The sequence below is a fragment of the Vulpes vulpes genome, chromosome 9 (genome assembly GCF_048418805.1).
Source record: "Vulpes vulpes isolate BD-2025 chromosome 9, VulVul3, whole genome shotgun sequence".
NCBI lineage: Eukaryota > Metazoa > Chordata > Mammalia > Carnivora > Canidae > Vulpes > Vulpes vulpes.
This window is the reverse complement of record NC_132788.1, coordinates 37,837,572-37,864,520: the sequence shown is the minus strand read 5'-3', so window position 1 is coordinate 37,864,520 and position 26,949 is coordinate 37,837,572. Positions and strand designations below refer to the sequence as shown.

General features: G+C 40.4%; 1 protein-coding gene across 4 annotated transcripts in view; it reads left to right on the top strand.

Annotated features, from left to right (window-relative positions):
* Positions 1-137: 137 nt before the first annotated feature.
* Positions 138-26,949, top strand: part of MIPEP (mitochondrial intermediate peptidase) — a 172,964-nt gene continuing 146,152 nt past the window's right edge. For 3 of the 4 annotated variants that reach the window (XM_072719822.1, XM_072719823.1, XM_072719824.1), the window contains exons 1-7: positions 152-460; positions 3,412-3,585; positions 7,508-7,596; positions 10,495-10,581; positions 18,863-18,926; positions 23,271-23,453; positions 24,196-24,352. In XM_072719822.1, the coding sequence (XP_072575923.1) occupies positions 272-460; positions 3,412-3,585; positions 7,508-7,596; positions 10,495-10,581; positions 18,863-18,926; positions 23,271-23,453; positions 24,196-24,352 (943 nt within the window). In that variant the 5' untranslated portion in view covers positions 152-271. Of the gene's footprint in view, positions 461-3,411; positions 3,586-7,507; positions 7,597-10,494; positions 10,582-18,862; positions 18,927-23,270; positions 23,454-24,195; positions 24,353-26,949 lie in introns of all 4 variants that reach the window. The other variant, XM_025996669.2, reaches the window with a different exon arrangement.

The window sequence follows — 26,949 nt, the reverse complement described above, 5'->3', positions numbered from 1 at the left end:
CCGCCCGCTCCGGTCACGTGGGGAGCAGGGGCACCCTCGGCCGTTCCTCACTCCGGGCACGCGGGGGCGCACGACCGCGGCGCTCGGCGTCCGGGCGGCGGGGCCACGCTCTTGCCCTCTGGACGCCGACGTGCTCCCGTCCCGAGGGACCGCGCGCCCCGACCGGAAGCGCCGGCGTCCGCTGCCGCCGCGTGGGCCGCTGCCTTGGAAACGCGGCGCGCGCGCTCGCGGCGGGGCTGAGGCTCAGGGGCGGGCCTGCGGCGGGGTCAGGATGCTGTGCGCGCGGAGGCTGCGAGGGCTCGGGCCCGCGGCGGCGGCCGGGTGGCGGGGGCGGCCGGGCCCGGGCGGCCTGGGGGCTGGGCGCCGGGCCCGAGCGGTCAGCACCAGCTGGTCCCCGGTGGGCGCCGCCTTCAACGTCAAGCCCCAGGGCCGCCGCCTGGACCTGTTCGGCGAGCGCCGGGTGAGCGGTGCGGGAGGGGCTCCCCGCGTGGCCGGCGGGGTCGGGCGGGTGGTTTGGCGTGGGAAGGGCCGGGCAGCGAACCACCTCGGACGGCAGGGGCCCGGGCGCGCTCTCGGCGACCCTGCGGCTCAGCTGCTCCTGCGGGGCGGGCGGCCTTCGGGGTGCGGCCGGAGCTGCGCCCGGGACCCGTCTCCTCGGCGCCGCCGCTGCGCTCCCCGCGTCAGTTCCTCCTGTTGGAGGCGGCGCGTCCGGCCGGGAGGGGAGGGTCCTGCCCCCGCCCCCGCCCCCGCCCCGCCCTCGCTCCGAGCGGTCCTCGCCGCCGTGCACCTGTGCCCTGGGGGGGGGGTGTTGGGGTGGGGAGAGGCTCGCCCTGCACCTCGCGGTGGCATCCGGGAGGCCTGTGATGACTCGGTTCTTTGATTCTCGAAATAGGGTCCTTAATGTTTTGCCAAGCTTTGGGCTCTTGTTATAAAACACAGAACTGTTTTTTTTTTGTTTGTTTTTTTAAGATTTTATTTATTTATTCATAGAGACACAGAGTGAGAGGCAGAGACACAGGCAGAGGGAGAAGCAGGCTCCATGCAGGGAGCCCGACGTGGGACTCGATCCCGGGTCTCCAGGATCACGCCCTGGGCTGCAGGCGGCGCCAAACCGCTGCGCTACTGGGGATGCCCTGTTTTTTTTTTTTTTTTAAGATTGTATTCCTGAGAGACAGGCAGAGACACAGGCAGAGGGAGAAGTAGGCTCCCCTGCGGCGGACCCGATGCGGGGCGATAACAGGACCCCACCCAGGCACGCAGGCGCAGAAGTGGCGAGAACAGTGATTTCCTGCCCTGCAGTGGCGTTGATGGCGTTGACCACCTTGATTGCCCCCCCCTACCTCCCTGGGAAGTCACTGGCCGAATTCTTCATTCGGTTCCCATTTATTTCTGTGCCCACACACCCAGCGTGCTGTCTGGCATTCCCTAGGCGCTCGGTGTGGACTGAGCGACTGAAGTAAAGGTGGCAGGAAGGCAGGCTTCGAAGGGACTTGCCTGGTGCCTGTTCTCCTTTGCATTTGTGGATTTTACCCACTTGAGGTTATTACTTTTATTTTTGCCTTTTTAGTTTCTCGCTTATTTCTAACACTGCCCCTCTTATAAGCAGTCTTGGACATGGTCACACCATTAGAGCCTAATGATGTGTTTTCTTATTTGAGCTCTGTCATTAGCTTTGTTTTAAAAAATACTTTCATACGGAATTGGCTCCACCAACTCCCATATGGTTAACATAACATAGTATGGTTTTGACATAATTGCTGTGAGGAGGAGAGCAACTATCTATAGGTACTGAGTAGAAGGATGAAAGAGTAAGCTTGGTTATGGACGGATGAAATATAGCTAATTTTAGCTTTATTTTTTTTTCTTTTGCTTATCATGATTTTAGACACTGGTATCAGATATGTGAATTGTTTTTGATTAAACAAGAACAACAAACACCCCTAAAGGTTTATGTAATTTTTTGTCATTACTGTAACTAGTAGTCTGAGGTGTAGAATTCCCAAGAGCAGTATAGGCATGTGTGCTGGGAAATGAAAAACAGCCTGTACTTGAATCAAATTAAATCAGTGGAAAGAATCTAATTTATTTTTGGTCCCGATTCTGCTCTGCCTGCAGTGTCTTTTTTTTCTTCAACTTCTTAATCATTTTGGCAAGAGTTTAATTTCATGCATCCCTTCTTGCAGAAACGGTGGGCCTTCTTAGTCCTGAAAATTGTATCTCTTGCTAATTTAGAAAATCAACATGTTAGTCATCTCCAAAGTTAATCTACGGGATTAAGCACTGGACCCTTTAATTTGTTTCATTCATGAGTTTCTCCATGTGGTAGGCACTACGCTGGGCAGCTAGTTTAAATGATGAACAGGATTCCTACCTCTAGGATCTTTTGCCTTCTCAGGAGAGAAGACTTTCAAACAGATAAATTGCAATACAGAAGTAGGGAGAAAGTGTGGGATTTAGAGATGTATGAAGCAAGCTCAAGTTCTTTCTTTCCCACCATTAATGACCTCAAACATGTTTTTGTTTTTTTTTTAACTGTTTTCTCATCTGTAAATGGAGGATGGTGTTTCCTACACTAGGGTTATGTGATTTAAATGAGAGGACCTATATAAAGCACATAGTTCACTTCTTGCATGCAGTAAATGCATAGTAAATGCTTCGTGTTTTTTACCTGCCTTCTTGAGGGTTAGTGATTTTTGTGTTTATCAATATATTAAAATATTTTTGGGAACATATAAAATTTGCTGCTTTCCACCTAAGAGTTGGTTTTAACATGTTTATGAAATCTTTCAGAAATATCTGTGTGCTCAAAAATCAGCTCCTCCTCCCTACCTTATAGTTGTGGAATACTTGGTACTGTGAACTGGACCTGGCTGGATGGCCAGCAGCATCCCTAAAAGACATTATATATACTTTCTAACCTGGTACTTGTATCCATGCTGTGAGATATGTATTGTCATCTTCATTGTGCCTGATGGGAAAATTAAGCCCAGGAGGAGAGAGAACTTGGCCAACCAAGATCACACAACTCTTGGTGATTATAGCTACCATCTATTAAATGCTTTCTGTGTGCCCCACACTGTTAAAATGTTTTTCAAACATGTATCATCTCATTTAATCATTTTAACCACTTGATGAGGTAGGTTCTATAATAGTGGCTGAGCTGGATTTTGAACCTATACCATTCTGTTTTTGTTTTTTATGAAATAATTAAAAAGGAAAGACCAATTCCGTCCTTAAAATATTTGTAGTCTAATTTATGTGGAACAATGTGGGGAATGTGAACGTGGTGTCTGTGATCACAGGTATTACATGATATACCAATGAAAACCAAGATTTCCTTTATGAAAAGAGGACTTAATATGAAAAAATCCTATTCTTCATTACAAATTGGAAATGTTCTCTGGATTGCAGGGTCTTTTTGGAGTTCCCGAGCTCAGTGCACCAGAAGGATTTCGGATTGCACAAGAAAATGCCCTGAGAAAGGCAGACTTGCTGGTGGAGCGCGTGTGTTCCATGCCGCCTGGGCCCCAGACCGTGCTCATTTTTGACGAGCTCTCCGATTCCTTGTGCAGAGTGGCTGACTTGGTAAGATGCTTGATGTGAGCCTTGAAGCTACCTCTCTGTCAAGCTGTTAAAATTTGAGTTAAGTTTATTAGGTTTACTGTTACAGACTATAGAGCTCAGAGCATCTGGTGCTCACTTTGGCATGTATACTAACAACATCTGACCTATTTGAGAGCTGTTGAGTATAATTTGTTATAGTGGGAGTAAGTCATTAGGTATGGGAAAAATGTATAGGAAAAGGTGATATGTAGAATCTGTACTTTAATATGTATAGTTAAAAAAATACATATGTGATATATAATAAAAGAATGACTACTCACTCATTTGGCAAAGAGTCTTCATTTGACAAAGATTCTTCATTCATGAAAACTTCTACCAGAATTTTAATATGACATTTACCTGTACATTTATAATAAATCTTAAGAAAAGCCACTGCTTATAAACCTTTTCAGGAATGTCTTTTTCCAATGAAAACTGTTTGGATATGAACCTGTATTATAGACTTTCTTTTTTCACATTTTGAAACTGGAGTAGACAACGTACATAGGGTCTTTTCATTAAGAAGCCCATTGTCGACGTAGAAGGCACGATTTTTTTTTAGCTGCCCAAAAGAGCCACCTTTGCTTTAGTCATGTCAGTGAAGGAAATTTTAGTAGTGCACATAATCCAAAATTGTGGACCCTCTTGATCTTGTCTATTTGGTATGGGACTGTATATCTTCACACTCATTCAATATTGAGTCCCCACCAGGTGCCAAGCACTCTTCTAGGCATTGGGAATGCAGTCATGACAGGTGCAATCTCTGACCTCATGGAGTTTATATTCTTTTTTTTTTTTTTTTAAAGATTTTTTATTTATTTATTCATAGAGACAGAGATAGAGAGAGAGGCAGAGACACAGGCAGAGGGAGAAGCAGGCATCATACAGAGAGCCTGACGTGGGACTCGATCCAGGGTCTCCAGGATCACGCCCTGGGCTGCAGGCGGCGCTAAACCGCTGCGCCACCGGGGCTGCCTGGAGTTTATATTCTGATGTTAACTTTTTTTTTATTTTTTTAGATCTTATGAGGCACTAGATTCTGGTAAGAGGCTTGTTTGGATTAACTAAATTAACCTTCTTAGTATATCTCCCATTTTCAGATGAGGAAAGAAAGGCTGTAAGAGGTTAAGTGATATACCTAGTCAGTAAATGGTGGAACTGAGCTCAGAGTCCAGGCATTTTGGCTGAAGAATTCATGTCCTCACCTGCTGTTCTGTACCTTTTACAGGCTGGCTGGCTGCTTAGGTCAGATGAATAGGCCATCTGTACCTGGAGAGGTTAGAAAGTCAGCATCCCCATCTTTTTAAAAAGTATTTATTTATTTTTAAAATGATCCTACTGTATAATTGACTCCTTTTGGGGGATGATACAGTTCTATGAATTTTAACTCATGTATTCATGTGGCCACCACCATAATTAAGGTACAGAACTATTCCATTGCCCCAGAAAAGCCCCTGTACAGTCAGACCCAGCTCTCCCTTCTTAGCTCTGGCAACTACCCATCTGTTCTCCATCCCTATAGTTTGTCTCTTCTAAAACATCAGGTAAACAGAATCATTTGCCCTTTGGGAATGACTTCTTTCACCTAGCATAACACCTCCCCATCTTTTTTTTTTCCCCCGTTTGGAACATTCTTCCCCTCCCATACACCTGAATTGAGCAGAAATACCTTTTAGATGGTCATACTGTCACTGTGGGCGCCCCCATTTTAAGAGAAATTTATTTTTTAAGATTTTATTTATTTATTTGAGACAGAGCATGAGAGAGCACGAACGAGTGGGAGGTATGGGCAGAGGGAGAGGAAGAGGAAGAAGCGGGCTTTCTGCTCAGTGGGGCTCCATCCCAGGACCCTTGAGTTATGACCTGAGCTGAAGGCAGATGCTTAACTGACTGAGCCCCCCAAGCAACCCCCACCCTATTTTAAGGAAACTGATAGTGTTTTAAAGGGTTTCTCCCAAGAGTGAAGTGAGGTGTGTTGCAGACTCCTTTTTGTCACTTCTTGGTTTTATAGGATCTTAGTTTTGTTCTGAAGTGTGCAGGTACTGAACCCTGAACGATTGAGGACACGGGACATGCACTGCCCGAGGATGCCTCATACCTTTGCTTAATTGTGTCACTGAAATCTGAAAAGGAAAATATTTGTCAGGGAGTTTCACTTACGTGCAGTCAAGTATTGACTTTGTTGGTGGTTTATTTGTTGTCTTAGCCTCCATTTTAATTAAGTAGTGTTCTAGGATTTTTTTTTTTCCTTACATTTTTGCTTTTTGCTCCTCTCTAAAGAGATTTTAACTCTGCCCCATAGCTTGTCCTATTTTGGAAGTTTTTAGTATTTATGAGGTATAGTAAAATCTCATTTAAAAAGTTCTAAATGTGATCTCTATGTGGAAATCTTTGGGTAAAAAATTCAAAGAACCGTTTTCCTTCTGAATTTTTAAGACTTTACCTGCCAGTAAGATCAATACTGTAATAAGGCAAGGGCTTCATAAACTGTTATTTCCCACCAAATGATCATTTGGTTTTGCTTTCTTTTTCTTTTTTAATACAATTGCTATCACTATTTCTAAAGAATTTTTTGAAAAGATTTTATTCATTCATTTGAGAGACAGAGTGAGAGAGCAGGGGTGCTCAGTGGGGGGAGGGGCAGAGGGAGAGGGAGAAGCAGAACCCACGTGGGGTTCTTTTTTTTTTTAATATTTTTAAAAATTTATTCACGAGAGACACAGAGAGAGAGAGAGAGAGAGGCAGAGACACAGGCAGAGGGAGAAGCAGGCTCCATGCAGGGAGCCTCACGTGGGGCTCGATCCCGGGACTCCAGAATCATGTCCTGGGTCGGAGGCAGGCGCTAAACTGCTGAGCCACCCAGGGATCCCCTCCCACGTGGGGTTCTATCTGAGGATCCCGACATTATAACCTGAGCTGAAGGCAGACCCTTCACCGACTAAACCACCCAGGCGCCCCACAAATGAATTTTAAAATATATGCCAGCATTTTGAAATAAATATTGATTGTAAATTCTGCAACATGTACATTAGTAATTTATACAAATTGTAAATTTTACATGGCTCATTTTTCAAGTACTAATGTCATTGTTATATCAAATGTATAAAACTGTGGATTTAAATGTTTTTATATTAAAAATGTTTAATAAAATTAGGAAATTTTATCTTGTGGTGATTTTATTTCATATTATAGTCACACATGTTTTCTTGAAGACTGAAGAATGTGTAGTTCCCTTGCATTTTTCTTTTGCAGTATGCTACAATTAACATGAAAACTAAAATCTAGCTTTACATAATTTCATTAAAAGAGTAAAAATAATTCTAGCTCAGCATAATGCTTAAGTCAGGATAGCAGCCACTGCACCACTATTAGTCATGAGTCATTTAAGCTGAGACTGGGAATTCATATTTATTAAAAGGCCTATAAAGAGAGAATGTGCCTTTGTTTTCTGTACAAAGGCTAGAATGTAGTTAAATCAGTCTTGAAACTATGCTGTCAGTTGAAAAAAAGCCTCTATAGTTGTTCTCTGGAGCCAGGTTAACACGTGAGGACCATATTGCCAACGGTTTTAGAATATTTGAAATAAAATTCTGCTTTTTTGGACTGTAGAATTAGGAGGAATTCACTTGGTGTTTATTTTTGAAGGAGAAAGACTTCTAAAATAAAGTTAGTGCAAGTATTTTCTTTGGAATGAAACCCACTCGATTCTAAGGAATAACAGAATTAATAAATGTTCAGAAAGTAGCTGCTTTGCCCTTCTAGTTTAGGAAAATTTCAGTAATGGAAATGCCTATGTCAAGCCAAATGGCACACTTGAAAGCACAGGTTTTCATTTTTACCCTCAGATCTTGGAAGAAAGCTTTCCATCAAATTCCCTCTTGGTTTTGTCTTTCTTCTTTATTAGGCCGATTTTGTGAAAATTGCTCACCCTGAGCCCGCATTCAGAGAGGCGGCGGAAGAAGCTTGTAGAAGTATTGGCACCATGGTAGAAAAGTATGTTCTGTTCCCTTTCATTACAATCTTGGGTGATGTGGTTTTGTTGATTTTTGCTTTAGGAAATTTGTCTCTAGGGCTCCTCCCTGCAGGTTAGGGGATGGTGTGCTACCCTGCACAGTGCCCAGGGTGCTGGGGAAGAGGGGGGCCCTGGGGCAGGCCACTGTGGTCTCCTTGGCACCAGCACTGTGACTGGCTATTCATCAGCTTACTTATCTGTTCTTTTCCTTGTCTGCAAGTGAAGTAATAATGTGATTTGCCTCTTAGATGTACTGTGAGGAAAATGAGATAATAAAGTGCTTCTGGTGGTATCAGGCATGTAGCAAACATCCACTCTCATTATTATTTACATTAAGTAAGAGTTTTTTATTTTTTCATTTTATTATTTATTTATTTATTTATTTAAAGTAAGAGTTTTTTGGTATCTCAGTGGCAAGTTGGAATTTCTTGATTATCCTATAATGAAACTGCTATTGCATTGATGGCTGTGGGCTCTAGGCAAGAGGCCAACACTGTCTCTGCAAAGTAGCCTTGTGGTCCCTTGAATCTGGGGTGGGGAGGTTGTCTAAGGAGATCATAAAACTGTCTGGGAGGGCTGAGGCAGGCTGGGGCTTTGATGAAATGAGTTATTTTCAAGCAATCTTGGGGTTGATTTAAATATTTTAAGCCTTTACCAAGAGCTTGAAAGTGCTTGTGAAAATGACTTTGAGGTGGACAGTGCCATATTCAAAGGCACTTAAGTGCATGAGGCCATGCCAGACACTGTCGAAAGCGAGTGAGCATGGCAGGGGCTCGCTGGGCATGAACATACCACTGGAAAACATTGGAGGGCTTTTTCACAAGCCAGAAGTTGGAGGAGGTGTGTGGAGACAGAGTGCGGTGGCTTCTCTGGTTTTGACCTGAGGCTTCAGGAGGTGCTACTGCTGCTTCACCCCCACTGAGCATCATTTGCTCTCTTTGGGACAATACATGTACGTTCTCTTGGAGCCATTGAAAATCTACTCGTTGACTGAGATAAAATGGGTCCCTGCACACTCCAGACACTGAGCATGAGGAAGGGACTGCAATTGTGGCCTCCTTGGGAGGGACAGCACTGCCCAGGGAAGAGCCCCAAGAAATGAGTATGAGCTGCTGGGGTGCCTGCCTGAGGCACCTTGAACACTGTATCGGGCCTGAGCTGAGATACAGCTCTGGTCTGATGCATGTGGGTTCTTAATTTTGCAGCAGGACAACAAGGAGACCATAATTGGTAGCAAATGGTTGTCAAGAGTATCTGTGCAAGGTCTTCACTTCATCCTGGAGAGTGTTTCAGTTCTCTCCTTCTTTGCCACACCACCGGCTGCCCTGAGGCCCGTCGAGGGCCTGCAAGTGGGTCAGGGCACAGAACTAATGGCCTTCACCCGTGCTTTGCTCTTGGTTCTCCCTGAGCACCAGGACTCCTTTTCCTCTTGAGTCTAACTGAATCATGCCTTAACTACTGGAGCTGATCTTTGAGAAATAGGATGATTTCAGGTGTGTGTGTAGAATTGATTTGTTCCCCAGTAGTGGAAATAAAAGCCTAAGGTTAGGTGTGTTTGTTTATAGTTGATGCCAGCCATAGACTAAAATAGAGACTTTATCTCAGGATCTTATGACATAAAACATAATGCGGGAGATGTGCTGAAACTTCTGAAGAGGATACAGCACAGGCCGTGTCTGAATGCCTGTCCTTTTGACATGTATGTAGTAGCTTGTTGAATGAGCCATCCTGGAGGTGGTGGGGGCCCACATTGATTTTCTTCCAGTTTCCTGGGATTGCTGCCTGGGTGCAGGAGAGGTGGTGTGCCTGCCCTTCTTGTTGAACATTTTCCCACTGGTGGTGACTGCCTCAGTTCCCTTGGTCTTTGGGGTGGTCCACGAGAGCCATAGCAACAGAAACTCTTCAATTTCTACAGAGCTGTAGGTTTTTGACTCATTAGGGAACCTGGCCATCCTTGAGTTCCTGAGTCAGAATGGGCAGACAGTTCTTACAGCCTCCCTTCCCTGGAGATCTACTGGGCAGGGATCACATTATGTCTGAAACCAAGTCACTATTTAGTTCCGAGAGTGGCAGGGCTTTCTGGCATCCAGGAAAGAAGAAAGAACTCAGGACCTGGTAGTGGGACTGTGGCTTGGGTTGAGGGCAGTACTCAGTTGGGGGGCTGAGAGCAGGCTGGCAAGGCCACTTAATCATAACTACTATTTCTTCATTCATGGCGGGAGCATCTCATTTAACCCTCAGGGTGACCTGCAGTCTAACAAGCTGGAGGAGTTCAAATCTTTGCCCGAGGTCACCAAGTAGTAGTAGGGCTGGTGTTGTAACTCTAGTGTGTGGCCCTGAAGCCTGCGTCCTTGAGCTTTCCTCACTGTGTGGCCATGTGAGCCTGCTACTGTGGCCCAGGTGGGCAAAGGTCACCCATGTTCTAGGCTCTTCACTTTGGAACTGCACAATCTTTGTATTCATGCTTCCTCCCATCTTCATTCCCTTTTTATTAAACAAACAAATGGCCATCAGCATGTTGCTCTGAATGAATTCTCAGTGGCAGTAGGCTCAGATCACTCAGCTCACCAGCTACTAAATTCCTCCCCCTCGCCTCTCTCCTGTCTGCTTTTCTAGTTCCAGCTGTTGACCGTGGCTTTACATTTATCCTTTTACCTTTCACAACAGTTAGTACCCTGACACTTTGCTTGAGGGACTGCCTGTTTCTGTACTAACTGTGGTTTGTACTATTTCTATACTAAATAAAGAAACAAAACAAAACCCCAAACCTTTGGCCTGTGGGCGTGTGTATGCTAGGATGTGACACCGTTCTCTTAATGTAAAGTTAAATAGAAGATATTAGAAGATTGTTTAATTTTTTTCATTTGTAATTTTTCTAGGTTGAACACAAATGTGGAATTATATCAGAGTTTGCAAAAATTGCTAGCTGATAAAAAACTTGTGGAGTCCCTCGATCCAGAAACCAGGTACTTATTCCTTTGCATTAATTATGGTTGTGACTATTGAGGCAGATTGGAAGGACAACTAGTGTCACTGTACTCACAGCCCCCTCTGCAGTATTGCTCCCAGGTCACTATATGACTCTGGCACTTTCTTTAGGACTTCACTCAAATGGTGTCTCCTCCTTCTCTGCTTGTGTTTTCTTCTCAGTCCTTATTTCCAGCATTATCTGTTTGCTAATTTGATTACATCTCTCTTCCTCTTGGAGGGCAGGCATTGGGTCTATTTTGTTCAGGGCTGCATCCCAGCACCTGCAGCAGTTCCTGGCCTGTAGTAGGGGCTTCACAATGGAATGACTTCCTATTCGCAGTTGGCAATCACACTTAGCTTCATGTTTGAAGTTCTATAATTGATACCACCAGAAGATAGAAGCAATTTGATTTTATTGACTGGTTGGATGTCATTATCCTTGAAATGGTTTCCTTTGGTTTATTCAATTGCATTTATTATGATCTGAATTGAAAAAGCTGAATTTCTAAGTCAGTGCATAAAAATATTTCATGTAGGATTTTGGATACCATGTTTCTTTGCTCAAGCTTATTTATTTATAATGATTTTATAAGTTTGTCACTAACCCACCTATATATTACTTGTCTTGTAGCACAGAGGTTAATATTTTTTCTTACCTGTTTGTATTTGCTCATCTACTTTGTATTTTATGGGACACTTACTTCTTTTCATTCCTCAATCTCCCTCTTGCTTCCTTCTCCCCTATCTCTGTTATGTGGCTTATGACTCCCATGTGAAGCCCTGTTCTGCAGGGATCAGTTGATATGGGATCTCACTGTTAATCTGATACACAAGCACCATGCCATAGAAATCATACAATGAGGCTGTCTTTGGGGGATTATTTTCACCTGACTTCTAGTATGCAGGTATAGGTTTGATCTTAGTTCACTACATTGATCCTGAGCCTCAGGATACTAGGAAAGCTGGTTATACCGTCAGAATAGTTTGTCTTTATCATACTTAACACTGTCTTTGAGCTTAACACTGTCTTTGTTAACAAAACAAGTCAAAGTTGAATGCCTGCTCATTGTGCTGGATTTATACTCAATTGGTATGGGCATTGAGTAGAGATAGCAGGTTATTCATAACCTGACTTTGCTAATGATCAACTTTTCTATATTTAACAGAAAAAGTATAGTGGACTGGAAGGCTATTTAGGTGCAAAGAACTTGTTCTAACAGAATATATCCTCATTTCTAGATGTTACTAAAAACACCAACAGGATCTTTAAAGTGACAAAATGATGACTACCTTGGAAAAAATGAGCAAGGGAGAGTATCAGTATTCTAGAAAGGAGACTTGGAAGTAGAGGAAAGCAAGAATTTAAAGTAATAATTATTGAAATATCATGGCACTTGTGTATCATCGAGTGTTGGCTAGCACTCAGAGAGGACCTTGTGTGCAGTAAGGTATGAGACAAGAATTATAAATTGTACATATAAGCCAGAGAATTATAGATTTAATAAATTATCTTGTCATAACAAGTTACTATATAAAAGAAATGATTTAAATTGAGTAGTAGATCATCATCTTATTCTTTGATAAATTCCTTGAAATACTAGTTCTATGAGCTATTCAAAAGTATTCCCAGAAGGGTTCCATTAGTTAAGTTTGGCCTGCATTTATGTATGGTCTCCTCTTGAAGAGTTTTAGTTTATTAGAGTCTGTGAGAAGCCCAACCATAAAGAAACCTGTTTTACTTGGGTTTTTCCAAAACCATTAAGAGCTTTCTTATATGCAAGGAACATAAACTCATCATCTTCAGAAAATATAATGGAGGGAAAACCCCAGTCACAAGAGCAACAGAAGCTGTAATATACCTTGAAATAAACTCAGGAATGCAAAGCATGCAGAACCTCAACACCCACACATAAGTTTAAGTATGAGAGACAATTAAGTGGAGAAACTTACATTGTCTTAGATAAGAAGAAAGCTCAGTGATGTTTTCTACTAGGTCCATAAGTTCAGTGAAATACAATCTATAAAGAATATATTTCTGTTTTACTTTAAATGATTTTGAAGTCATAGACAATAAATGTGGCTGAAAAGACAGGAAAAAACTGGTGAGAAAAGCACTAAAAAGGGATTTGTACCAGATAGTAAGACATATTACAAAAATGCTATATTTAAAAGTCTTGTACTTAAACCAGCATAGTCAATTAGATCAATGGAAGAAGAGAGAAATTCAGTCACGAATATATATAAGACTCTATTTAGTATATGATAAAAGTGTCATTTAGTATCAGTAGGGTTTTCAGTAGATGATGTTAGGCCAGATTCCCTGCTATTCGGAGAAAATAGTAGATTACTTAAAGTTATAAATCTTTTTAAAAAAGGAAATCATAAAAGTATTGAAAATCTTGGAATATGGGAAGTCTGTCTTCTCATGATAACAAAGTCTGACCACAAAAGATTGATTTGATTATCTGAAAACTGCAAACTTTGGTACATCGAAACTTTTCCACATTCACAGTCAGAATACAGAATACAGAATACAGAATACTGGGACAAATGTTACACAATAAAGGGTTAATATCTTTACTGTGTTAAGAGTCCTTACAGATTACTAAAAATCAACAAACGTGTATTTCCTTTTAGAAAATTAGATAAAGGATTTTTTTTTTTTGTGAAACTCTCCTTTCACAAAATAAGGAATAGCAACAGATGGGCAAGAAATCTGGAACAGGGCAGCCCGGGTGGCTCAGCAGTTTAGTGCCGCCTTCAGCTCAGGGCCTGATCCTGGAGTCCTGGGATCGAGTTCCACATCGGGCTCCCTGTATGGAGCCTGCTTCTCCCTCTGCCTGTGTCTGCCTCTCCCTCTACCTCTCCCTCTCTCTCCCTCTCTCTCTCTCTCTCTCATGAATAAATAATAAAATATTTAAAAAGAAAAAAAAGAAACCTGGAACAGTGTAATAAGTGTGATACATGTAATCAATGTGAAGCAGTGGCTGCACATGTGGCCTGTACTATTAGACTACTTTGGTTGGATATTAGCTCCTTGGCTCTCCAGGTCTTGTTTTCTCCTCTGTAAGAAAAGAGTTAAAAAGTACTTCATAGGATTTTTATGAAGTTTAAATGAAATAATGAAAGTAAAATGCTTTGACAGTGACTGGCACATAATAGTCATTCAAAGAACAGGACCCTGCCATCCTTAAAGAACAAAGAGCCCATCACTTAACCAAGTTGAAACAGAGCAAGGGTAGTTTGAATGGCTTAGGATAATGGGTCCTGTCTAGTTAAGTGCAAATTGATAAATATTTATGGAGGACACCTTTTTGATCAGTTTCGTTTCTTGGAATGTGTTCTCAGGAAACAAGAATAAAGAGGTGTATGTAACAGGGACTTTTATCATAGCATGAATTACAGGAATGGGAAAAATGAAAATATTTTTAGTCCATAAGACCAAATATTACAAACATTAAAAGCCATGTTTCTGAAGAGTATTTTTTTGTTTTGTTTTGTTTTTTAAATTTTTTATTTATTATTTATGATAGTCACAGAGAGAGAGAGAGAGAGAGAGAGGCAGAGACACAGGCGGAGGGAGAAGCAGGCTCCATGCACCGGGAGCCCGATGTGGGACTCGATCCCGGGTCTCCAGGATCGCGCCCTGGGCCAAAGGCAGGCGCCAAACCGCTGCGCCACCCAGGGATCCCTCTGAAGAGTATTTAAAGAGATAGGGGCGCCTGGGTGGCTCAGTCATTTGGACGTCTGCCTTCGCTTTGGGTCATGATCCCAGGGTCCTCGGATGGAGCCCGCATTGGGCTTTCCCTGCTCAACAGGGAGTCTGCTTCTCCCTCTCCCCTGCTGACCTTCCCTCCAACTTGTGGTCTTGTTCACTCTCTTAAATAAATAAATTGAAAAAAATTTTTTAAAAAGAAATGTTCAATGTTTGTGGTTTAATTTTAAGAGAAAAAGCAAGATAAAAGTCTGTTACTTGGCTCCCAGTTATTTTAAATAAGTAGTATAACATACTCAAGTAGATTGGGTGGAAGCCAAGGGAGGGTCTTTATTGTTGTTGATGTTAGCCACAACTACATTTTCACCGAGACAGTGTCTTTATGAGACTGCAGATGCTGTCTCTGCTTCTCAGGATGCGGTCCTGTTGCGTGTCCCCCACCAGTCCACCTGGCCCTCCTCCATCAAGTGGAGTTGGTGTGAGGGAATTAAGTGCCTCTTACATCCATTCAGAAACTCTGCAAACATTTTTCAAGTATCTACTATATGTTAGGCACTGTGCTAACTTCTCTAACTTTATGTTATTTAATTTCACATGTTCTGCATAGCCTTAAAAAATAAAAATAAACAGATTGGAGGGAAATATAAGAATTTTAGTGGTGGTTATCTTTTGTGAGATTAGTGATTTTCCTTTTTCCCTACATTTCTACACAAAGCTGTTATACAATGAACTTATATAATATAAACTTACTTTATACATTCTCATCCCCGTTTATCAATGCCTGTTGTTTTTTTTCCCCTCTTAATAAATCAAACAAAATACTGTTGCTAGAAGAGACAGAGTGGAATGTGTTTTAGGTTGACTGTTCAGGATGGGAGATCACTGTGAGGTAGAGATAATGGGGATATTTTAGGGGCTTTGCATTATTTAAGAAAGAAGGTAAGTGACTAAATTATTAATGCGGTCTATTGAATTTTCAGAAATTTAGAAGAACTTTAATTCTGTCCATTCAAGGTATACTGGCACAATAATCAAGAAGATAAATATACCCTTTATGAAAAGTCAGAGAAAGCCAGGAGAGTAGATCAAATATTTGGATAACTTAATTCCAGAAAACTAGTAGTTTAAAAAAATTATTGACAGAAAGAGGTGTTACATTTGAAATTGGTTCCAAGCATGTAGCAGGATTAAAGAGAAAGAAAATGATTCTCATTAGCCAAGAAACTCAGCTTCCGGCATAGCATCAAAGAATTTAATATTCTAAGTAGCTGCTACTAGTTGGAAGAAAAACTGAAAATCTCATGCAGTAGAGCCTTTGAAAAATTGTCTAAGTGCACACTGTTTTATGTTTTTAATTATTGGAATTTGGATGGAGTTGAAATAAGTAATTATCGTGGTGGTGTTCTCAGGTTTGTACTCTATGAATAAAGGAATAAGCTCCTACATGTAAAGCTAGTCATAATTATTTTTCATGTTCTGCAGTACATATATTGACTTTTTAAAACGTTGGTTGAAGTTATTCTTTGTTCCCTCTTTGCTTATTATACTTAAATTCCTTATAAAGCATTTACAACCCAAGCATTACAATTCATGACTTTCTTTTTTTTTTTTTTCATGACTATCATACGGCTCCAGTACAACCTTTTTAAAACACTCTATGTTCTCCCTATGTTTTTTTTAAAATTAAGTTTGGTAAGTGGAAATCATAAATGCTATTGGAGTCCATAGTAGAGGCCCCTAATTTGGTTAGTAGTGAAGGACAGCCTTCAGAGACCTCGCAGTGGAGGACAGGTGTTTCATGAGGTGCTAGGTTGATCACGCCAAGGGATTCTGACCTTGAGAAAGGTCATCCGTAGGGATGCAGGACTGGAGGAAGGTGATGCAGTAGGGCTAGCTACAGTATATCAGGGGAAGGAGGACTGCTGCCTGAACTAGGACAGTGGTATTAGGAAGGAGAAAAGGGGTTATTTTATTTTATTTTATTTTATTTTATTTTATTTTATTTATTTTATTTTTTTTACAGAAAATAACATTTTTATTGTGGGTGGCTAAAATGCACAGAAGAAATGTCATAACTTTAAATAATTAGTAATAGGAAAGAAAAATATGTGAGGAACATTCAACTGAAGTTAATTGAAAATAAAAGTAATACTTCAATTTTTCTGTGAACTTTAAACTAAAGCACTTCTGAATTTTAAAAGAGAAAAGACAAAGAGAAGAAAAATGCAAATAAGCATTAGGAAACAGACAAATGATAAATAAACCCAAGTGTTGACTCTTTGGAAAAATGAGTAAAATGAAGAAGTCGGTAGATAATATAATTTAAAAGTTGTTGAAAGTTACAAATCCAAAATATGAGATAAGATTACAGATGTAACAGGGAAAGTTAAAAATATAGAAGGAATTATGTTAACCCTAGTCTGTGGAAATAAATTTGAAAACTTCATAAAAACAGATAATTTTCTAAATAACAAGGTACATATGCAGAACTATTTTGATAATTTTTTTTTGCATGAAAGGACAGTGATGAGTATGTGTTTCTGAAGAGTTTCCTCTGTGGGTCTCAATGCATTCTATAGTATTCAGATTAAATCGGTGAAAATGCATATAGATAATATATGGCAATGTGTCTATATTGGTCTAGGTAGACACACTGCCGCTTATCAGCAGGTGAGAGAAGTCGGTATGGAAGCTACTCAGACACAAACACTGTGCCAGGCACTGAAGAGTCAGTCATTAGATGGCAGAAACCAAGACCCCAGTCTCCAGAGGGGCTCACAGCGTAGTGTTGAGGAGAAGCATCCAGTATACACACAGACACACACAGACACACACAGACACACACACACACACACACACACACACACACACACACACAAAGAGAACTGCATTGCACTGTAGGGAATTAGAAGTACAGGGCTCTAAGAACATTTTATAACGGGCCTTCTCATTAGGAAGGTGGTCTAGCCAAAACATCTAAGCTGGATTTTCTTGAGAGGACTTACTGTCCCTGAAGCACACCACCTGCATGGAGAGGATGGCATGACTGGAAGGCCCTTGACAGGAAAGAAAGTGTATTTATTAAAGGATGAAAAGGTGTCTGGAGGGTCTGATGCCCAGAAGGGGTTAATTTGGTTGATTGCCCTATTTCTTTCTAATCCTTTTCCCCCTCACCACCAAATAAATAGCTACCATTTACTGTGTAATTTTCATATCGCTAAGAAAGTGATGTGTGATTACTTCTTTCTTACAGGTTAGTAATACTAGCATAAGCTCTATAAGATACACTCTTGTTTCCTGATCCCGATACATATTTATCAGTCAGATTTACTTAAGAGTGATATTACACTCTTATTTTTTGGACATCAGGGACCAAGTTTTTCACTCTAATGTACTGTGTGTACCGGTCCATGCTTTCGTGGCACAGCATGATGACATCTTGTTTCCAGCACACACATAATTCTCTTCCATTTAGGATATGGTATGAATTCAACATTTTAATTCCTCTGGTGTCTAATGGGAAGTAAAATATATCATATTAGCTTATAACTAAAAAGGGAGAAATGTCCTTCTAAATATAAGATATTACAGGAGAAAATTAATGAAAAATTGCCCCTTACTTTAGATACTATCCAAGATACTTTCTATTCCATTATTGTTTTTTTTATTGTTCTGATGAAATTGTTACATCAGGGAAAGGGTAGGAAAATTAGGGCTTGCTCTTAAGTTTGCAGATGCATTCAGTGATTATTAAAAATGTTCCTCTCCATAGTGCAAACTAGTACTAGTTCTGGAGATGGTGAGGAACCTTCCCTCACAAGTCTTAAGCCAATTTAGCACAAGGTGAATGGAAGCTGATAAGTGAGGAGCCTGCTTGATGGTCTCTCTTAGAACTCCCCAAATACTTTATTTGTATCCATGTTAGGAAATTTACTTTATCTTTACCTTGTATTCATTCATTCAAAAAGTATTTATCCCTTTATGGGACCATGCCTTATGAAACATTCATGTCTTTACCCACAAGCATCTTAGAGTATAGTTCTGTTAAATATACATGCTAGATATAAAGTATATTATAGTTATATGTATACAGGCTTATCTAGTTGCAATTGGAAATCATGTGTGTGTCCCATGAGTATTTATTTGGTGGGTTGCATAAAGTATGTGACAAATATTTTTGAAGGAAAAGCAGTGGATAATTGAAAGGATGTCCATCTCTTCTAGAAAAAAAACAGAGCAGCAGATAAATTTGGCCTATTTGAGTAATCATCATTCCCTTGGTTCAATTTAAGGCTTATTATACCACTAGCATGATGTATATGATGCCAAATCATCCATAGGAGAGCTTAAATGCCCGGTCAGTCAGCTGGGTATTTTGCCTGATTTTTAAGATGTTAATTCCTGGTTTCAAACAAATTTATCTGTATGTGTGCATGCATGTATGCATGTGTATGTAAACATTTGGCTTTTGGGGAGTTTGGTTGAAAAAGTCCAATTTATTTAACAAGAAAGTGATTTTATTTATTATTATTATATGTTATAACCTGGGTTCTTATTTACAGGCGAGTGGCTGAACTGTTTATGTTTGATTTTGAAATCAGTGGAATCCATCTAGACAAAGAAAAGGTGAATCTTTCCTCTCTGCTTTTTTATGCTCATTTTACTAATATCTGCTTGGTATCTTTATTGCTACAGTCCTTGTACATTGCTTAAATATGCAAATCACAGAAATTTTAGGTTGTTTGTGTTATGAAGTTCTTTTATTAGTTATATTTGAATGTAGCACTCTCTGGAAATTTGTCCATTATGCATGATAGTTGAGAATTATGAAATTACACGAGACAGTTGAGGTGTTTGAAGTGTTATGGCATCCTAGATGGGCGATATCAGGAAAGAGAGGCAAGTGAACAGGAAAGCTGAGAATGCTGAAGATTGAGGTCTGGGAGTGGAAGCACAGGGATTATCGCTGAGACCTTTACATGTGCGTGTTCATATTGTACGTGTCTTTGACAGATTCATGTGGTTTTGTTCTGGAAGCAGGAAGCAGGGGTTCTACAATGTTTACCCTGGAACAGGAGGGACCTTAGACATTGTTCAGACCCCTCCTTTCACAAATAAGGAAATAGGACAAAATGATTTGTTCAAGTTCCCATCCTTTGTTTCCAAAATGTCTCACCCTGGCTGTTTCTCTTTCTAGAACACAGCATCCTAAGAAAATGAGTGCCTCATTTCTATATTAAGCTCAGGGCTGGGAGAGTGGGGTGACTGAGCACCACTGAAAGATCTTCCTGCTCCATAGTTATCTCCTCTACTTGCCTGCAGTCTGTTATGGTTATGCTTTTTTTTTTTCATAGGTATGTTTCTCCTAATAAATAGAGCATAAAGCCGTTTACTTATGAATAGAGATTAGTTTGTCAGAGTACTTTGGAAAGTCGAGGTCAGGGTCTTGGGAATATGCAGCACCTACAATAGGTAATACCATTTTGCTTAGTGCTGGGTTTGAGTAATGCTGGGGCCACTTGCACACCTGTGTGTTTATGTGGCTTTAAGGGCTCAACACAAGACTCCTAACTTCAACCCTGAGCCAAGACATGCCGCCCAGCAGTCCCCACGGCTAATAGGCTCTACTGTAAATGTATGTTGTTTAAAATTGACACATTGGCTTCTTTTCAAGCCAGTTCTTTAGTACTACTTCTCTGCATAATAAATCCACTAGTTTCTGTTTCACTCAAATAAAAATTTGGGGTCAGTTCACATTTTTTAAATTCCCTATACTTTCATGTCCTAATCAGTGACAGAGTCCTTGGATTGTTTCTGTAGAGCTCCTACGTCTGTCTGCATCCCCAAAACAACTCACCCTGAAGCTTATCACCATGTACCTGGCCTGTCCTAAAGGTCTTTGTCTTCCTGTCTCTCATTATAATTAATAGTGATTAAGCATTTGCTATTTGAAGCATGCATTCTCATCAGAGCTTCATAATAGCTGTGAGGTTGTTTGAGTATTGCTATCATTCCTGTGTTGTAGACGAGGAACCAAGGCACCTAGCATTTATGTGACAACGTCACAGAGCTCAGACTCCAGAGCCTGCTCAGCTCTCCCTGCTCAGGTTTTCTGCTGGTCAGTCCAACCTCTCTGTGAACATTGGTGTGATTTCCTTAAAGTATTGATTCAATCATTACTCTCCTGCCCAGAACCTCTCAGTCACTTTCTGTTGCCTATAGCAGCTAAGATGTAACAGAAGAAACATGGTGATGCACTCCTAGCTGTTCCTTGGCTCCCCTGTAACTCATTACACTGTGCCTTCTCTCTGTGGCCCTGATGTGGCTCTTCCTTCTCCTCTGTCTGCCCACCAGGCCTGCCTACCTTAAACACCTGCTCATCTTCAGACACTGTGTCTGTGAAGCTTTTATCAATCCCCCACCTGGAGTTTTGTTTTCGTCTGAATTCCCTTTTGACTTCTTTCATGCATGTGGCATTTATCTTTAAGTGCCTGTTACTGAAGCTGTTCCTATTGCATTACTTAACTAAATTATGGGATTCTTAAGGACCAAGAATGCCAGTCATGTTTTTCCAGTTTTGGCCTCAGCAAATGCTGAATGACTGTATGATGAATCATAATAATTCTAGCTAATACTAAGTTTGATATTCAGAAGGAAGATAGTGGAGAATAGTAGACTTGCTAGTAGAGAATCTAGGTGAATAGTCTTGTTATTTTATATAATCCTCAGGAAAGATGTTTTTGAAACTTTACTCAAAGGTATTATGTGTCAAGTCAAGGTCTATTTCACCAGCATTGAACCTGCTGCTTTTACTTCTTGAGTGTTCTTAAAAGGATAGCTGCCCTTCCTGGCATGTCACTCCCTGGAACCCACGAACCTTAAAGATGCAAGTAAAGTAAACCTGCTGAACTCCTCTCTCGTAACCTCTGTGTCTGTTCTCCAAGGTGCTCCACTAGGACAGGATAAAAGGAGACATGTTACGCTTTTTGAAAGAAACCCACCAACATAATGTACAAATTATAAAGGCCTGTATATTCTTTCTGTATTCTTCCTAGGTTATCTTTTATTTAATTTTTAAGGTTTCTTATGAATATAACTTAAAAGTTTAAAATTGATGGAGGTATATGTTTTTTAGCAATCATTTGTTAAATAACACAATTGCATAGAATTCTTAGAGTATCAAATCTTTACCTCAGAATGATGGAATGCTATGCCTAGAAAATTGGTGAATGCAGGAAGTAACCCAGTTTTTAATTTTCTGGGGATTTTTAAAATTCTTTGAAATAGTTTTATGACTTTTTTTTTTTCCCATTAGTAAAGGCTTTGGGGAATATTTTTGGAAAGTAGTGTAATTTCCAAATCTTTCACCTTTTTGGTTATTCTGTTGGTGGCCATTAGGTGGCGATAGATGGCCATAATAGAGACAAAATCGGTAAAGAGAAACTTGGACTGTAAAGACATTGGAGTATCTGAAAACTAATTTTTTTCCATGAAGTTTGATTTCTCTATATTGTGATTTTTTTTAAAGTAGGCTCCACACCAAGTGTGGAGCCCCACATGGGACCTAACGTGGCCCCCATATGGGGCTTGAACTCAAAACCCCGAGATCAAGATCTGAGCTGAAATCAAGAGTCTGATACTTAACCCATGGAGCCACCCGTGTGCCCCTATCTTGTAAAATTTTTGGTGGTTAACATATACTTGATTTTCCCCCAACATCTTATCAAGCATATGTCGGCATCTTAAATACCTTTTTAAAAATTGTTAATGCTGCTTAACCATTTTTAAGGGTCATACTACAATTAGAATGTGTTGAAGGCTAGTGACCACCATCCCAGAAAGAGGTGCATCTGATTTCACCAGGTGCCCATCTAGTTTTCTAGTAATAACAACTGCAGATTCCTCCTTGTCCTCCAGTAGATGGGATTGATTACATGAATCAGTTTATGTTTTTTCCAAAACATCTGTGGGCTCTCCCTTTGATAATACATCTTTTCTCAGGAAATTGTATGTCCTAAAGGTGTGACTGCAAGAAAAAGCCCACGTGGGTGTGCCAACACCATCCACATCCTCTCCCGTGAGTTGGCAGGGTGACGGGTACCGGGCACGGAGCTGGAAGACCGGGCCTGCCCTGTGGGCTCTGTCTGGCTCTCTTCCCACTGTGCTGCTGTCCTTCTGTAGCTGCTCAAGTGTGTGCACACTACAGGGCAGCCCCCTCTGGGTGTTCACTGTGCTCCTGTGAAGACTTGCAAAAATTCCTTTCCTTTCCCTCTACTTTTTTATCTCATCATTTAGGACTGAGTATATTTTCAAATTTTCCCTTCCAATACTTGCTTTTTTTCTTAAATATTTTATTCATTTATTTGACAGAAAGAGAGAGAGTAAGAGCACAAGCAGGGAGAGTGGCAGGCAGAGGGAGAGGAAGAAGCAGACTCACCGTCAGGCAGGGAGCCCGAGGTGGCTCTGGATCCCAGGATCATGACTTGAGCCGAAGGCAGACACTTGACTGACTGAGCCACCCAGGCACCCCTACTTGCTCTTTTTAGTCTACAACTACTTATATCGATACTTCAACTACCTACTGTACTCCAATTCATTTAACTAAGAGGTTATTTTGGGGATTAGAGAAGAATTCTGTACTTCCAAATGTCGTTAATTTCAAAGATTAGTTATATAAAAGATTATAGGCATAAAATAGAACCCTGGAATTTATGTAAATCTCAAAGCATAGAAATACCATAAAAACTGTTAGGATATTAAGAATCTATCAAAAATAGATTTATACTATTTATAGGATATTATTATATGTTTTATAGATAATATATAAACAACATAGTATTCCTTTTATTTAGTATCTCAATTAATTTAACCATATATGTTGCTTTACCATCTTTATAGATGGTCTGTTAAATCAGTTGTGAAATATTACTTTAAATGCCTTTAAATAACTTTTACTCCCTCTGCATCTAGCGTAAAAGAGCAGTGGACCTGAATGTTAAAATCTTGGATTTGAGTAATACATTTCTCGTGGGAACTAACTTTCCCAACAAGGTTGAGAAGTATCTCTTACCAGAACACATTCATCGTAACTTTGTAGTCACTGGAAATCATGTCATAATTGATGGTCTACATGCAGATGCTCCAGATGACTTGGTACGTGCATTCCACTCTCTTCATAGTTCGGCTTCTGTCTGTATGTTGCTCCTGTTTTAACTCAAAATTCAGTGATAATGTCATCATACCTTTAAAAATACTTGAGTGTTACTAAGGCCTAAAATTTGACTGTGAGATTATTACTTCTGCTAATACTTTGAATGATGAAAATGGTTTATTCATGTCTCATAAAGAACTCATTACTTTTTTAAAGATTTTATTTATTTATTAATGATAGACACAGAGAGAGAGAGAAAGAGAGAGAGGCAGAGACACAGGCAGAGGGAGAAGCAGGCTCCATGAAAGGAGCCTGATGTAGGACTTGATCCTGGGTCTCCAGGATCAGGCCCTGGGCTGAAGGTGGCGCTAAACCGCTGAGCCACACGGGCTGCCCAAAGAACTCATTTTTAAAGTATGATAGATAATAATTGACATTTGAGACTACTTAGATTCTTAATGCCTGTAGTTTTAATCTGATTATGGCACATGCATTGGGTGAATGTTTGTTCCACCATAGCCTATAACAGAGAACTCCAGTCAAGGATGTGTTTATATCCCATACTACAGAAGCTTTGTAGTATGGATCAAAAAGCTTTATTCATCCTGTATAAAACCTGACTTTATTTTTAAAGCAATGATCACCTATAGAATAGAGAAGTGAGAGTTAGCCTATATTGTCATTGCATGGGCCTTTGTGTCATGACACTTCTTATACCTTCTACCATTTACGTTTTAAATATAGGTTCGAGAAGCTGCTTACAAAATTTTTCTTTATCCCAATGCCGGTCAGTTAAAATGTTTGGAAGAGTTGCTCAGCCACAGAGACCTTCTGGCCAAGTTAGTGGGATATTCCACATATTCCCACAGAGCCCTCCAAGGAACAATAGCCAAAAATCCAGGTAATCTTGTTCACCTACCCAACTTTTCAGGGTAAAATAAGATTTTTGTAAAACTGAACTTCTGATTTTATTTATTTATTTTTTTTTAATTTTTATTTATGTATTATAGTCACAGAGAGAGAGAGAGGCAGAGACACAGGCAGAGGGAGAAGCAGGCTCCATGCACCGGGAGCCCGATGTGGGATTCGATCCCGGGTCTCCAGGATCGCGCCCTGGGCCAAAGACAGGCGCCAAACCGCTGCGCCACCCAGGGATCCCAAAACTGAACTTCTGATTTTAAATAGCTGTAAATTAGTGTTCTCTTTTTAATATACTCAGAGACCCATTTATTGAGATTTTCTACATCTTTATATAAAACTGACTTCTAAATAGAGCAAATAATTTGACATATATTCTCTCCAACCATGGTAATTTATGTCTTGTGCATGTTGAGAGTAAGTCATACTTAAATTTTCATTGATGCTGATTTCAATTATTTTCATTTTATTTATTTATTTATTTATTTATTTATTTATTTATTTATTTATTTATTTATATTATTTTCATTATAACTCAGCTAGTTTCTGTGGTCAGCCTAACCAAATTGGTTAGAATTAGTGTGAAAGAGGAGGAAAGATCAGTGTATGTGCTGAAGACAAGGTTGAATATAGGCTAGTGCTATAAAAACATATAGTTCTATAAACCTCCTTTTTAGAGAGAAGAGTACGAAATGGGAGGATTTGTGTTGGGGAAAAAGCAACCTAGGGTTTGTGAGAGTCTTGCCTTGTGTTCTGTTGAGTTCTTTCTGATTTGTAATGTATCAAAGAAAACCTTACACAATAGTACTAATAAATTAAGTGTCTATAGTGGGTTTTCTCAGAGTCAGGAGTAGAGTAGCTGTGATGGTGGCATTGTCCTATTCAAGATACCTTTTAGAGATTGAATCTCTGAGCCTTGGTGATGGGTTGAGAGGGAGGAGGAGATGGTGTGCTGGGTACCCTTGGTTTCTGGTTGTGCATCTAGGCTGGCGTGCCCTTCGTGGACAGAGGGAATACTAGAAGTGAATTCTGTGTGGGAGGAAGATCACATTGTTCATTCTGTTCTGTCTTTATTCATTCCATGCATATCCCTTCTCACTCTAGTATGTCCCCATCTTCTCCAAAGCGTTCTTCAGAAACATCCATTTCCTTCACCTGTCAACGCTCTCTGCAAAACCATGGGCTCATCACACTCATTCCTTTCCTTATGTTGTTCCCTGCATGGGCAACAGCTCCCACCTCCCAGTCTGTTAAATCTTATATGGTTTTTCATTGCTCAGCTCAAAACCTACCTCTTTCACAAAGCCTTTTCACTTCCCCGAGACACCGTTGTTTGTCTCTGACAAACATACAATTGTGCATACAATTTGTTTTCACCCCGTTTAACTCCTAAATAGATCTTATGTCATTTTTGTATGTTTTTCTGTAGTCATTGTTGTCACCAGATTGTTACAATACTTTATTATTATTATCTGTATCATTGATCCGTGAATAATGCAGGGCTGTGGACATCCCTGCAACCCTGCACAATCTAAAATTCACATGTAACTTTTGACTCCCCCAAAACTTAACTATGAATATCCCACTGTCGACTGGAAGCCTTACTGATAACAAAGGGTCAATTAACCCATATTTCATATGTTGTATGTATTATATACTGTATTCTTACAATAAAGTTAGCTAGAAAAAAACATGTTATTAGGAAAAACATAAGAAAGAGAAAACACATTTATAGTACTGTACCATATTTTTCGAAAATACCTTTGTATAAGTGGACCTGCACAGTTCGAACCTTGATGTTCAAGGATCAACTGTAATAATAGTAAGATACTTACGCTGGGCCATTGGCCATTATTTCATTTAATTACTGCACAGCTGTGTGAGGTAGATGTTTGTATCCTTCAAGGTTAGTTATAGTGCTAAAAAGTGGCAGAGCTGAAACCTAAACCCATGCTCTAAACTTATGGTCTTCATAAGCTGTTTGAGACTTAACAGATAATATAAAAGACATCATCTTCAGTCTTTGTTTTCATCCGTTGATTCAATATTTACTGAGTGCCCACTACATGCTGGTGATTATCCCAGGCCCTAGATATAAATCTGTGTAAGACATAAAAATTTCTGCTCTTGTGCTGTTTATATTTCTATAAGGGAGATAAGAACAAAATAAATAGGTAAGGATCACAGTATGATATTAGTTACTACAAGTTGTGGAGAGAACTGAACAGGTTAGGGGATAAGGAGCATGAGCATGTGGGGGTGGTGCTGGATTTTATTTTATTTTTTTTAAAGATTTATTTATTTATTTATTTATTTATTTATTTATTTATTTATTTATTTATTTATGATAGACATAGAGAGAGGCAGAGACACAGGAGGAGAGGGAAGCAGGCTTCATGCAGGAGCCTGAAGTGGGACTCGATCCCAGGTCTCCAGGATCACGCCCTGGGCTGCAGGCAGCACTAAACTGCTGCGCCACTGGGGCTGCCCTGGTGCTGGATTTTAAACTGACTTGCCAGAGAGGCGCTTGCTGAAGATGAGGCATGTGCACGTTGATTTGGAGGAAGTGCAGAAATAAGC